The 12,803-nt window shown below is 45.2% G+C and overlaps 1 protein-coding gene across 1 annotated transcript in view; it reads left to right on the forward strand.

The window, feature by feature from the left end:
* CCBE1 (collagen and calcium binding EGF domains 1) overlaps window positions 1-12,803 on the forward strand; it is a gene marked incomplete at its 5' end in the record, with an annotated part of 176,335 nt that overhangs the window by 147,285 nt on the left and 16,247 nt on the right. The window contains 3 exons of the mRNA XM_005881811.2: window positions 3,976-4,028; window positions 8,626-8,760; window positions 11,403-11,555. Coding sequence (XP_005881873.1) covers window positions 3,976-4,028; window positions 8,626-8,760; window positions 11,403-11,555 — 341 coding nt within the window. The remainder of the gene's footprint in view (window positions 1-3,975; window positions 4,029-8,625; window positions 8,761-11,402; window positions 11,556-12,803) is intronic.

Consider the following 12,803-nt stretch of genomic DNA (forward strand, 5'->3'; position numbering starts at 1 on the left):
TCAGGTGAGAATAAAAAACAAAAAAGAAAAGAAAAACAAGCTGCAGCTAGCGCAGTGTTCTGACCCTGAACCAGGCCCTGTGCTAGGTACCTGTGTTATCTGTAATCAGTGTGATAATCCTGTACGGCAAATGTTATTGTTCATGTTTTATCCATGAGGAATCGAAAGCTCAGCGAGTTTCAGAAATGAGCCCAAGGCCACATCCCGAGCTCTTCCAGTGGCAGAGCCAGAACTGCAAACCTGGTTTGCTTGACCCTAAAGCCATTGCTTCACCCATTGCACATAGCTTGGCACCAGGAACTCACAAAAGTGCGGTTCTCTCATTTAAAAAAAAATCTGATCTATCTGGTGCATGTCTAGGCAGTTCTGGAAAGGAAACCCTAAGTAAATCATAGGAAAATTTACTGTTGCCTTGGAGCATGTGTTGACATATTTCTTGCCTACTAATTCACTTGACCTTTCGAAGTCCCTTGTAGTCCTCTAATTCTTAGGCAGTTATTTTTTCAAATTCTTTTCTAGACTCTGATAACTAACAGCAGACAGTCGGATGACCGTACCTCTATTATCTTCATTGCCTTGATTTAGTTTTCCCTCCCCAAAGCTCTCACACACATTGGTTGATGGGATATATTTCAGGCTGCACTGTTTTTATTTATGATTTTTTTAATGTGTGTTACTTACTCGGAGGCACCCAGGGGAAACCTCCACAGACTTTCCTGATTACCAGATGTCGCCCTTTCTGTGTAACAACTGTCTAATCACCACGGCCTCTTGCCAAGAAACAAGAAAAGCATTTGCATTTGGAAAACCAAGCTGCGCCACGTGAAGCGTATTAAGAAGGACGGCCTCCCCTGAATCCACATGAGCTTTCCCCCCGTCTGAGTTTGTTTTGCTTAAAGATAAAAACCACACAGCCGTGTTTGCAGTTAGGACTAACAAGTGCTTGCGTAACCAGGAGATTTCACGTGGGCTGTCTCAACTTCATTATGCGCAAATTATGTTCTAAGTAATCTTTGAACCAGTAGAACATGTGTAGCCAGTGTTTGTTTTTGGAATATTCCAATTGTTTATTTTAAATGGTGATTTATGATGGATGTGTGTTTAACATGCAAAATAATGCTACATCCCCAGGAATTCCGGGGGAGACAGGAGGTTGTGGAGGCGTCTCAAACCTCCTTTTCTTGAGCAGGGACATGGCATTAGTTATGCAATTAAGAAAAAGCAGCGGAGGGGAAGGTAAATGGTAGCTGAGCAGGTATTTAAATGAAGCGTGCCCATCCTGAAGCTCAGATCTGCACCTGCCAGAGCTCCGTAGCCTTTTGAAAACATATCAAATCACTGCTTTCTCACTTAATTTTGTAACAAGGCCAAGGATAGGTTACTTTGGACTCCACTGTGTGGACAATCCCAAGTCCTTGAAATGCTCAACGAGGTCAGAGTGCCCAAGTTTAATGTCTCAGATGTGGAAAGAGAGATTGTAAGGATTGCATTCATTTGCATGAATTTTAAAATGCCATCGAACACCTCTGAGGCTGTAACTTGGATGCACCATTTAAGTAGAAAGAGCCACACAGAGCCATATGTTTAAATGTGGTGCTATCCTTGAGACATGACTATCAAAAACACATGTTTCCCCCTCCATTCAACTCTCTCATGAATCACTTAGTTTCAGACCATGGAGTGCACCGCTTTTCCTCTTATAGATTTCTGTTGGACAGCCTCATGTAACACAGTAACTAATAACCATAAAATTGTAATGAATGCTCAATTAAGCCAATTTTCTTCTTGGTTGTTAGGAACTTGGTCTTTCTTAAACCATGGAAAACTAGGCAGAGTTTAAGTTTCATGGAATATAAAAGTAGATCCTCTACCTCTGTTAGAAATAGTAATTATCATAAATTTATACCCCATGGGATTCTTTTATCATGTAAAATTATAATTCAGCCGGAGATGGTGGGAAATTATATCTAATGGGAAAACTCTGGACACTGTCACCTGCCATTTATATCAGTACATTTTATTTATATATGAAGAAATATGTGCATATACATTAAAATATATACATAAAATATATGTACACTCCCTTTTGACATAAGTATGTTGAAGAAAGATTCAAAATAGCCTATATTGAGTGGACACATACAGGTAGGCAAATGTGTCATTTGCAGCACAGGGGACTCTTAGCTAGTTCACTCAAGTCAGTTTTGAGAGCATCCCAGATGCCACTGTGTTTTATAATGAAAGTCCAGTGTTACGCCTTTGAAGTAAGATTATCTCTCGCAGCTGGGCTGCACATGAGACGTATTGCAGAGAGAAAGGAGGCGGTGTAGCAGCACCCGATGGGGCCTCAGAAACTTCTCCTGCCAGATGCAATGTTTACAAGCTGTATACATTTTTCATAAATTTTATGTAAAATTTGTAAGTGATGGATTGAATATAATTTTTCTAAATTTTAGAAGTCTTAGGAAGGGATTGCTGGAGTTTCTCTTTCACCTGGCAGATGGAAATCCACCTAGCAGACCAGTCCACAAGAGTGGATTTGACCAATAGTATAGAGTATGCTATTTGCAAAAGTAGAAAACAATGCTGTTAAATTATTTTTTACTACAATGTGATGGGAAAAAGACATCTAAGTGTATCAAATTATTCTTCAACAGCAGGCCTTATCTAACGTGGTTGAAGGGCACTTGCTTTAGTTCCCACCTTTGATTATCCTATATAATAAAAGACTAATATGCTAAGTGTCCGGGCATCCGGTTGTCTGGTTGTCCGTTCAACCAATCAAAGCATAATATGCTATTGATATGCTAAGGCCACTCAACCGCTCGCTATGATGTGCACTGACCACCAGGGGACAGACACTTCGACTGGTAGGTTAGCTTGCTGCTGGGGTCCAGCTGATCTGGACAAAGTGAGACAGGCCAGACATGCCTTGGAGCCCTCCTGCATTCCCTCCCCAGCTGGCCAACCTCTTATATCCCTCCCTGGCCCTGATTGTGCACTGGTGGGGTCCCTCGGCCTGGCCTGTGCCCTCTCACAATTCGGGACCCCTCGGGGAATGTCAGAGAGCTGGTTTCAGCCTGATCCTGCAGGCCAAGCCAAGGGACCCCACTGGTGCACAAATTCGTGCATCAGGCCTCTAGTTTCTAATAAAAATAATTATCTTGTGTTGGTCCCCTGTTCAAAATTTCAACTCTCCTCCTAAGTCTGCCAGTTGGATTGACTCTCCAGAACTCTCACATAGTTGATGGATGCTGTTTTGTCTGGAGGGTGCAGCTGCTATCTGCAGAGGGGTAGGCCTGTTAGGAGCCCCCACTCCTACCAGAGGTGGAATCTTCTCAGTGGAGATTCCCATTTGGAATGGATGTCACCATTTCTCTACCACAGGCAGACATGTAAAACTTGGATGTGGGTTAGTAATTGCCTGTTTGCTTTTTTCATCCTTAGCTAATTTAGGTCCCTTTCAGTACCTTCCATGGTACTCCAGTGGGAGTTAGAATGCTTGGGTTCCAGTCCCCGTCTTATACTATAACTAGAATCATTATGTTGTAATTATCCAGTGGTGATTATACTTAGCTAATTGTTATTATAACTGGCAAGTCCTGTGAATCCTTGGTGTGTAGGATGAGGGGCCAGGTCAGCCTTGAAAGTTCTTTTCATACCTATTCCTGCAGACCTGGAATTATCTAATTTAAGTATCTTGAAATCTCTGAGTGAATTCACTTCATGGGATTCAAAGGAATAATTCCATGTATTATGTGATGAGAAGGACATTCTGCTATTAGAAGATGTGGTCATGTGATATTGACAATATTTTTCCTTTTTATCTCAGATTTCCTTTAAAATAACTCACCCTGTGTTGCCTCAGTGTTTCCTGGGCACAAGGTATTTGATTCAAGACCAGTAACTGGAAAGAATGATATTTTTATCTAACATGTCTCATTTAAAATGTGTTTTTGTTTGTTTGCCTCTTAGGAAAAAGTGCTGCAAAGGGTATAAATTTGTTCTCGGACAATGCATCCCAGAAGGTATGTCATAGGGAAGATTCTGCCTTCTCACCTTATTCATAACTAATCACCAGATGTCTGTAACGTTCAGATGTGCCTGGAATGTATGTGTGTTATCTGTGTCTGGTTATCTGTGCATGTGTGTGTGTAATTTCTATGTGCGGGCATTATATCCTTCCAATGCTGATTTGGTTATATGTAGCATGCTCTGTCTAAATCATTACACAACATGTAATCATACATTGAGTAATTCTCTAATCAGCATATCACACACAGTTAGAACACAGCCTCCCTCCCCTACCTCTCTATCTGCTTTCTATGTGTTAAACTTGAAACCCCTTCACATGACCATCAGCAAGCCCTGTGTGCAGCCCAGCCCTGAAGAGACAGAGGCCCGGCCCTCAACGCCCGCACCCTCCAGCTGAGTAGACAGGGTCTGGACAGCGCAGAATCAGAGACCTGGATTTCCTCATGGTTCCACGTCGCCTTAGTCCATTCCGACTGCTATAACAAGAATACCATATATGGCAGCTTAAATAACCAGCATTTATGTCTCACAGTTCTAAAGGCTGGCAAGTCCAAGATCCAGGTGCTGCAAGATTCAGTATTTGGAGAGAGCTTCCTGGTTAATACATAGCCATCTTCTTTCTGTGTCTTCACATGGCAGAAAGGGCAAGGTAGCTCGAGGGGGTCTCTTTTACAAGGTCATTAATCCCATTCATCAGGGCTCATGGCCGAATCACCTCCCAAAGCCCCACCCAGTACCATCACATTGAGGGTTAGGATTTCCAACTATGGATTTCAGGAGGATGCAGGCATTCAGTCCACAGCACACTTCAAAGATACTTTCTAAATTTAGTTTTTGCAAGAAAGTCTTAGTACTTGACTCATATGGTTGTTTAAGACTATTACCGCATCTAAAGTACTTAGATCAGAAGCTTGGTTAGTGGCGGTTACTGTTATGGTTGCTGTTGTTATTAATAATAACTGAAATATGTGCGCTAGAAGCCTGTAGTGCAGCAAGTGTTCGGGGGCATGGGGGGGAGGGGCACGTAGCACAGAGGACCAGCGTGGTCAGAGGTGGTGTCTAAGAGGAGGGAGACTCAAGCTAGGTTATCTGGGAAGGCTGCCAAGCACCTAGACAAGTAGGAGGAAGAAGACCGCAAAGGATTAAGCACTGACACAGGGAAGGCTAAGAACCATTTGAAGAGCGTGAGATTAGTTGGCCCAAAGCTTGGGACAGACAGGTGAGTGAGTGATGTGAAATGGGTTTCTTCACTGTTGCCCCAGAAGGCAGGTCCCTGAGCCCAGCCAAGCTACTGCATGTTGTGTTATCTCATGGAGAGCAATTGTTTTATTTGTTAGAAATAAATGAATCCCTCCTGTTGACTGCTCTCTTCGGTGGAAGGATGGCAGAGTTCATTAATCCATAGCTGGGACCTCTGAGGAAGTTGGGTTGAGGAAGGTTCTTAGGAAATCTCATCACCTACGATGGTTTATATGGCCTCAGGTCTCTGCAAGACTGACTTTCTCACACCAGCCAATTCCATTCTGAGAGCTTGGTGGAAAAAACCCACAAAAATTAAAGTAATTGCCTTCTTTTATAAGCCAGCTTTTCTCAGTTACCAGCTGTGTCTTTTATATTTCAGTGTGGCAGCTACTGAAAGAAAATTAAGTTTAGGCCAATCATTTTAAGATCCCAGCTAAAGACCTTACCCCAACTAATTAAAAACACATTATACAGATACCACATACTTACAGTTCCTTTAAATGTTAGGTATTGTGGTTTCAAACATCTGGGACAAAACTAATATCCCTCACCCCAAGGTGGGGCCACAGCACCTATGATTAATGTAACCTAGAACTGAGTATTTCCAGGAAAAGTGGTCTCAGGAGCTGAAAGCTGCTCTGTTGTAACTAATTCTCTGCTCTCTTGCTTTTGCTAGAACATTTTCAAAAGTTAATTTGTTTTAATTTGTGAGAATAAGTCAGTATTGACTTGTTTATCTTTTACTAAAAATACTTTTAGTCATAAAGGTTTCTATTGCCCAAAAATGCCAAGTATAAATGTAGGATCTCAGAAAAGATGGTATATTAGTTAGGATTCTCGAGAGATTTTAATTTTTAAAGAATTGGCTGACAAGATGTGGAGGCTGGCAACTCCAAAGTCTGCAGAGTAGGCCAGCAGAGTGGGGACCCAGGAGAGAGTCAGAGTTTGAATCCAGAAACCATCTGCTGACAGAATTCCCTCTTTAGCAGGGGAGGTCCATCTTTTCTCTATTAAGGCCTTTAAGTGATTGGATGAGGCTCGCCATCATCGTGGAGAGCAATCTGTTTTACTCAAATCTACTGATTTAAATGTTAATCTCATCTGAAAAATATCTCCACAGAAACACCTAGAATGTTTAACCAAATACCTGGGTAGTGTGGCCTGGCCAAGTTGACACATAATTTAACTATCATAGATAGTAAACAGAGACTAGAATTTCTTATCTTTTTTTTTTAGGCTAAATAAAGAATAGAAGCTGTAATTAAAACAGTGTTATTGCCTCATAGTTGTTGTTCTGGAAGTCAAGAGTCAGCAAGCTATGCTTGTGGGTCACATCTGACCCACTGCCTGTTTTTGTAAATAAAGCTTTATTGGGACACAGTCATACCCATTAATTTAAGTGCTGAATGCTTTTGCCCTACAGCAGCAGAGTTTAATAGTTGTAACAAAGGCCTGCAAAGCTAAAAATATTATCTGGCCAACCAGATATATTTTGCCCCCCGTGCTGTATTATCTTAATTGGCCAGGTGACAGGATGATCTGACTTGTTCTAGTTCAACAATTATTAATTGAGTATAAACTATAGGAGGAGAGTGGTGCTGTACTCCAGAGCAGTGATCACCAACCTTTCAGATCTCACGGACCACCAGTGGTCCTCGGACCACCGGTTAGCAGCCGCTGCGCCAGAGAACTCAGTCCCTGCCAGGTACCCAAACAAGTGTAAGAACTAGGAATTTAAAAAGCAGAAGAGCAGGTGAAGCTCTCACTGTGTGTCAGGCATTGTGCTTAATGCATCATCCTACGTAATCTCATAAAAGCACCATGAAGTCGGTACTGTTGTTACCCTATTTTATAGGTAAGGAAACGGAGGCTTAAAGAAGCCAAGATCACAGAGATTGTGGCAGAGTTGGGAAGGTTGGCTCCAGAACCTGCATGCTTCACCTCAGTGTGACACCGTCCTACATTAGGCCTGCACAGAGTAGGCATTTGATAACCATGTGGAAGCCCATGAGCATGAGCATCAGAACACTGATGCCTGGAGGTGATGCTTAGTTAAGGAAAGTGTGTTTGACCAGGGACACACATAGGCAGAGCAGCCTGGAATCTCCATCTTAGGGAGAAGCACTTATCCAGGGCAGCTTTCCAGGTCATCATGAAAATGGCATGAGCCTTGTCACACACACACACACACACACACATACACACACACACACACGCACACACACACACACACCGTAGCAGCCCAACATTCCACCTTCATATGTCCCAGAGCGAAGCCAGGCTCAAGCCCTGTCCAAGGGTAGCTCGTCTGTCAGCACCTGGGGAAGATAGTGCAGTGATTAATGAGAGGCTGGATCTAGTCGGCAAGTAAATGTTCAGTCTGAGCACCTGACATAGAGCCAAGTCCCTTCAGAGGCTCGTTAACTACCAGTTTGTAAGGATGGAGAGAAGGAGATGCTCTAGGTCACTGGTTCTCAACCTTGGCTGCACATTAGAATCACCTGGGAATCTTTTTAAAATCCTGATTTCTGGGCCTCATCCTCTGGAAATTCTGTTTCTTTGTTACTAATGTTGTAGCCCCAACCCATAACAAAGAAACAGAATTTCCGGAAGATGAGGCCCAGAAATCAGGATTTTAGAAAGATTCCCAGGTGAGTCTAATGTGCAGCCAAGGTTGAGAAACACTGCTCTAATTATTCACAAGTAATAGACCACCCACCCAATTCACACAGGCTAAGGGCCAGAATGAGATCTCTAGCTATTCAACCTTATTCAGCCCCTTCTCAGCATGCAGAATCAACCCCTGGCATGCAGACCTACAACCCCCACACACTCTAACTCACACACATCTCCATTCCAAAGCCTCCCTCACACTCCTAGAAGCCAGCCTGACTTCTGGTCCTGCTCCCCACAGTACAGGGACAACGCCCATCACCAGGCCGGCTGTTCTTGAGTGTTCCACCAGAAAGAACTTCCTGTCTCTACAGCAGTTGGTTAAAAACAACAAAACAGGCCCTGGTGATGCTGCAGAGCAGAGCCTGGCCAACTAGAGCTTCCTTGCTCTTGGGATGAGGGACAAAGACCTAAGGATGAGGCGGTGACCACCCCCCACCAGGGGGAAATCACAAGTGATGTTTGCTTCTAACCACTGCGGAGCTGGACACCACGTTTCTCAGAGGCCCCCATGGCTGGAAGAGTGCATGACCCTCCAAACATAGGTGGTCACATGTCACAGTTGCCCTAGAGCAGAGCGCAGCCCAAAAAGTCTGTTCCAGACCAGAGCCAGGTGACCCCGCTCCGCCTCGAGAGTGACTGCAGTTGACATAGGCTCACACTTTCCTCTTTCAGATTATGATGTGTGTGCCGAGGCCCCCTGTGAGCAGCAGTGCACAGATAACTTCGGCCGCGTGCTGTGTACTTGTTACCCGGGATACCGCTATGACCGTGACAGACACCGGAAACGGGAGAAGCCCTACTGCCTGGGTGTGTTGGCAATGCACGTATTTTTCAGCTCCTGACACTGTGCCTCTTTCAGATGAGTCTATGCTTGCTTGGATGCTCTTCATCAGTGGGACCAGCTCCCAGGAGCCGCTTTGATCTTTGATTCCTGCCCTTCCCTCCTGATATTTGTTGGATGCAGTGTGTTGGCATTATCCTAGGGCAGCGGTTCTCAACCTGTGGGTCGAGACCCCTTTGGGGGTCAAACGACCCTTTCACAGGGGTTGCCTAAGACCATCGGAAAACACATATATAATTACATATTGTTTTTGTGATTAATTACTATGCTTTAATTATGTTCAATTTGTAACAATGAAATTGGGGGTCACCACAACATGAGGAACTGTATTAAAGGGTCGCGGCATTAAGAAGGTTGAGAACCACTGTCCTAGGGGATCACTGCCCTTCACCTCGATTATTGAGATGAACAATGGCCACAGAATTCTTCAGGGAGTTGGTGCCAGTCAGGTCTTCATGGGCAGTGAGGTATATGAGCAAGAAAAGGGGAACATTAGCAAATGTAAATTAGGAGAATATAAAACAGAACATTAAGTGGGAAGAAATGTAAAAACAGAAATCAGAGTAAGCATTCTCTCAGGAGAGAAGTAGGAGGAGAGGCTGGGAAAGAGGGCGTCCATGTTGCAGACAGGTTGGAAGTCAGAGAGAGCTGAAGCCAGCCACCAGCCAGCCATGGGGGCTGCAGCTGAGCAAATTCAGCGCTGCCATTGCCACGGGCGTGGTCCCACCCCCAGCCTGCACTCTGAATTTCTGAGGCAGGTTTATTGTCCCCTGAAGCCATGTTTCAAAGTGTGGTCAGTCCTGGCTAACCTCTCAGAAACATCTAAGGTCCTCTCTTTAAAAAAAAAAAAAAGTGTCTCGCCTCCCCTCCAGACTCTGAGGGTGGGACTGGAAATCTGCATATATGCAAATGCCTCTAGTGACTCCCATGCACAGTCAAGTTTGAGCATCAGCTTGAGGATGAACCTAGGAGACTGGCGCATGACCCAAGTGGAAAATAAAGGAGCTGCAATGAGCAGGGGCTCTAGAGAGAACCATTCAAAAGAAGTTCTAGATCAGGGGTCCTCAAACTTTTTAAACAGGGGGCCAGTTCACTGTCCCTCAGACTGTTGGAGGGCCGGACTATAGTTTTAAAAAAAACTATGAACAAATTCCTATGCACACTGCACATATCTTATTTTGAAGTAAAAAAAACAAAACGGGAACAAATACAATATTTGTATTTGCATGTGGCCCACGGGCCGTAGTTTGAGGACCCCTGTTCTAGATATTAGGTCTCCTGGCTTCTCCCCAGGGCCCCATGCTGACAAGGAATAGGATTGAGGCCACCAAGTGAATGGAGTGGGGACCCAAGGCCCCTCCTACAGAAAGCATGGGATGCCACTCTGGACCCCTAAGGTCCCAGGCACAAGGGCTCATATTTGTGGTATGGTACCCTGTTCTTTTCATTTGGGGGTCAGCAAAGCCAGCTTGCTGCTGAGTTCCATCCATTTCTATCTCTCAACCTCCTCTGGACATAGAGGCAGCTCCACCCTTAGGTGTAGGGCAGGGGCACGCGGAGGGCGTGGTCAGCCTGAGGAACTGCAGGGGAGGATCCAGCTATGTGACATCATCTACAGAGGACATAGCCCGTACCGCCAAGGGAAAAGATGACCACACTCCCTTCGGCACACACAGGGCCTGCCAGAGGCGGGCCCATGGCAGCTTTTCTGGGGAGTAGTTGTTGGAATCCGGAAGCGAGGACTGGGCTGAGTCAGCTGCCACATGTGCACAGTCTCCCACTCACTGCCACCCAGGTCTTCAGTGAATGAGAGAAAACAGACTTGGGCTCCCTCTCTTCTTCCTGGTGGGAAACCGTTTTGTTTCTACCTCACTCAGTAGGGGAGCAAGTCTGTGATGTGCTCAGTTCATGGGGACCCTTACTGGTTACTTGTTTGAGGGTCTCACGGCTCATTTCCACAGCTCACGAGGAGTCTGTTTGGGTCACTGATGAGGCTGAAATTTCCTGGGGAGAACTCTCTCCGTTAGGCCCATTATGACTGTTTTCTTTGATCAGAAGTGGCTTTTCCCAGGTACCATCACGTCTCTTAACTGGGAAGGAGTCCTTCCTAAGTGACCTTGGGTCACCACATGCTACTTGGAATGATAGCCAGACATAAAGAAAACATAAAACCCATGGCACACTGGGTCCTGGCAGAAAACCATTCCTATAATGCTCACTTTTGCAGAAAACTGTTTCTATAATGCTCACTTTTCAGTGTGTTGCCATTGGGGAGCTTGTTTTCTCACCTAAGGAGCCTTATGAAGTGTGTAGGGCAGTCTTCATTATCATGGGTTACAGGTGACAACTGTGAAGGCTGGCGATGCCTGCACCAACCACCTGACTTGGTAATGGCAGAGCCACAACCAGGAAGCCCATCAGTGATCTGTTGTAACCATGGTGACACGGCCTGATGTCTTCCTGTCACTCAGGTTTCTAGCTTCCTGCTCTATTCCAGGCTTCTCTGCTAGAGTCTGACAAAGTGTGCTTTGCAGACATAAATATGTCACTTGTGTTGGAAGTCAATTCTTGGAAACTAAGTGTTGTCTGCATTTTGGCCCAAACCTAGATATCGACGAGTGTGCCACCAGCAACGAGACTCTGTGTGCACACATCTGTGTCAACACCTTGGGCAGCTACCGCTGTGAATGCCGGGAGGGCTACATCCAGGAGGACGACGGGAGGACATGCATCAAGGGAGACAAATACCCCAATGACACTGGTGAGTGGGGCAAGTATGGTGGGTGGGTGGATGGCTGGCTGGCTGGCTGGCTGGCTGGATGGACAGGCACTAGGAAGGGGCATTTATATGAATGGTAGGTGTGACTGTGTAAGAGGACATCAGGTCAAGTCTCTTCCAATGAGACCTGGTGAGAGCGATGTCCGTGAGCAGCGAGGTTGTGAACTGGTGTGTGTTTGAGGAAGCTCTCCACCAAGCAGAGGTGGTGTGCTTGTGGATAAATCAGTAGAGCTTAGTTACATGCTTAGACCAAACTAGGACGAGCAAAGAAGAGACCAGAAACACTACGTTCTCTCAAAAGACAATGGGCTGAATATAAATATGAAACATGTCCATGTAAGTAAGCTATCTACATCAGTGCGGCTCAAAGTACATAGTCCACAGCCCTGTGCCTGCCGACAAGCTATTTGTGATTTGGTTTAGGACTGGGTAGAAACAGAAGTTGAGAATGTTTAGAAGATTTTATTCCGATTTGACAGAGAAATTTTGTTTAGATCCAAAGATTTCTGCTGGTATTTTATGCTTTATTTTTCTAGCAATTTGTTTTAATTGTATTTTGCAAATACAATCACAGTGGAGTGGAAATTTTTAAAAGCTGGCCCTTCTTCGCTGCGTTTGAGAAGCTGATTGAACTGAGATGTCTGATCCCTAAGGATATGATTAGCTCGCATATTGAGTTACTTCCTTATTTAAGTTTGGAGGGAAAGGGAGGGAGGGGGTAGGGGAGGCAGGAAGGAAAGAAAGGGGGTAGGGGGGAGGGAAGGGAAGGAAAAGAAGGAGGCTTTGTGGTCCTTATCCAAGGCTCACAAGGCCAGGAAGTTGTCATCTTCCAGAACCCAGGACTCAGATCCTCTCTGTTATCCTGGGGAGGGAAAGGGGCCTGGATGCTGGCTGTGGGGTGGCGAGGCTGCCTGGGTCTGGGCCATCTGTGGGTGGGGAGGGAGCGAGTCCCAGGTACCAAGAAATGCAGGGAAATGAAAGGCCAGAACTGTCTGGGTACTCAGGAGCTAGTTAGCGATTTTGGGGGTGTAGTCTGAGGTTCACAAAGGGGCGGAAGGCAGTTGCCATCGGCTCATCACAGCAAACAGCTGGGGACCAGCTGCCTCCCACGGGAAAAACTACAAAGCACAATTATGAGGTTGAGTCATGAGGAAGCCACCATATATTAGAAGTAGAGGCAAAATATCTGTTTGGAGCCAGCTCAGAATTGGGCAATTTGGGATAATGTGA

The sequence above is a fragment of the Myotis brandtii genome, unplaced genomic scaffold, assembly GCF_000412655.1.
Source record: "Myotis brandtii unplaced genomic scaffold, ASM41265v1 scaffold69, whole genome shotgun sequence".
Lineage (NCBI taxonomy): Eukaryota > Metazoa > Chordata > Mammalia > Chiroptera > Vespertilionidae > Myotis > Myotis brandtii.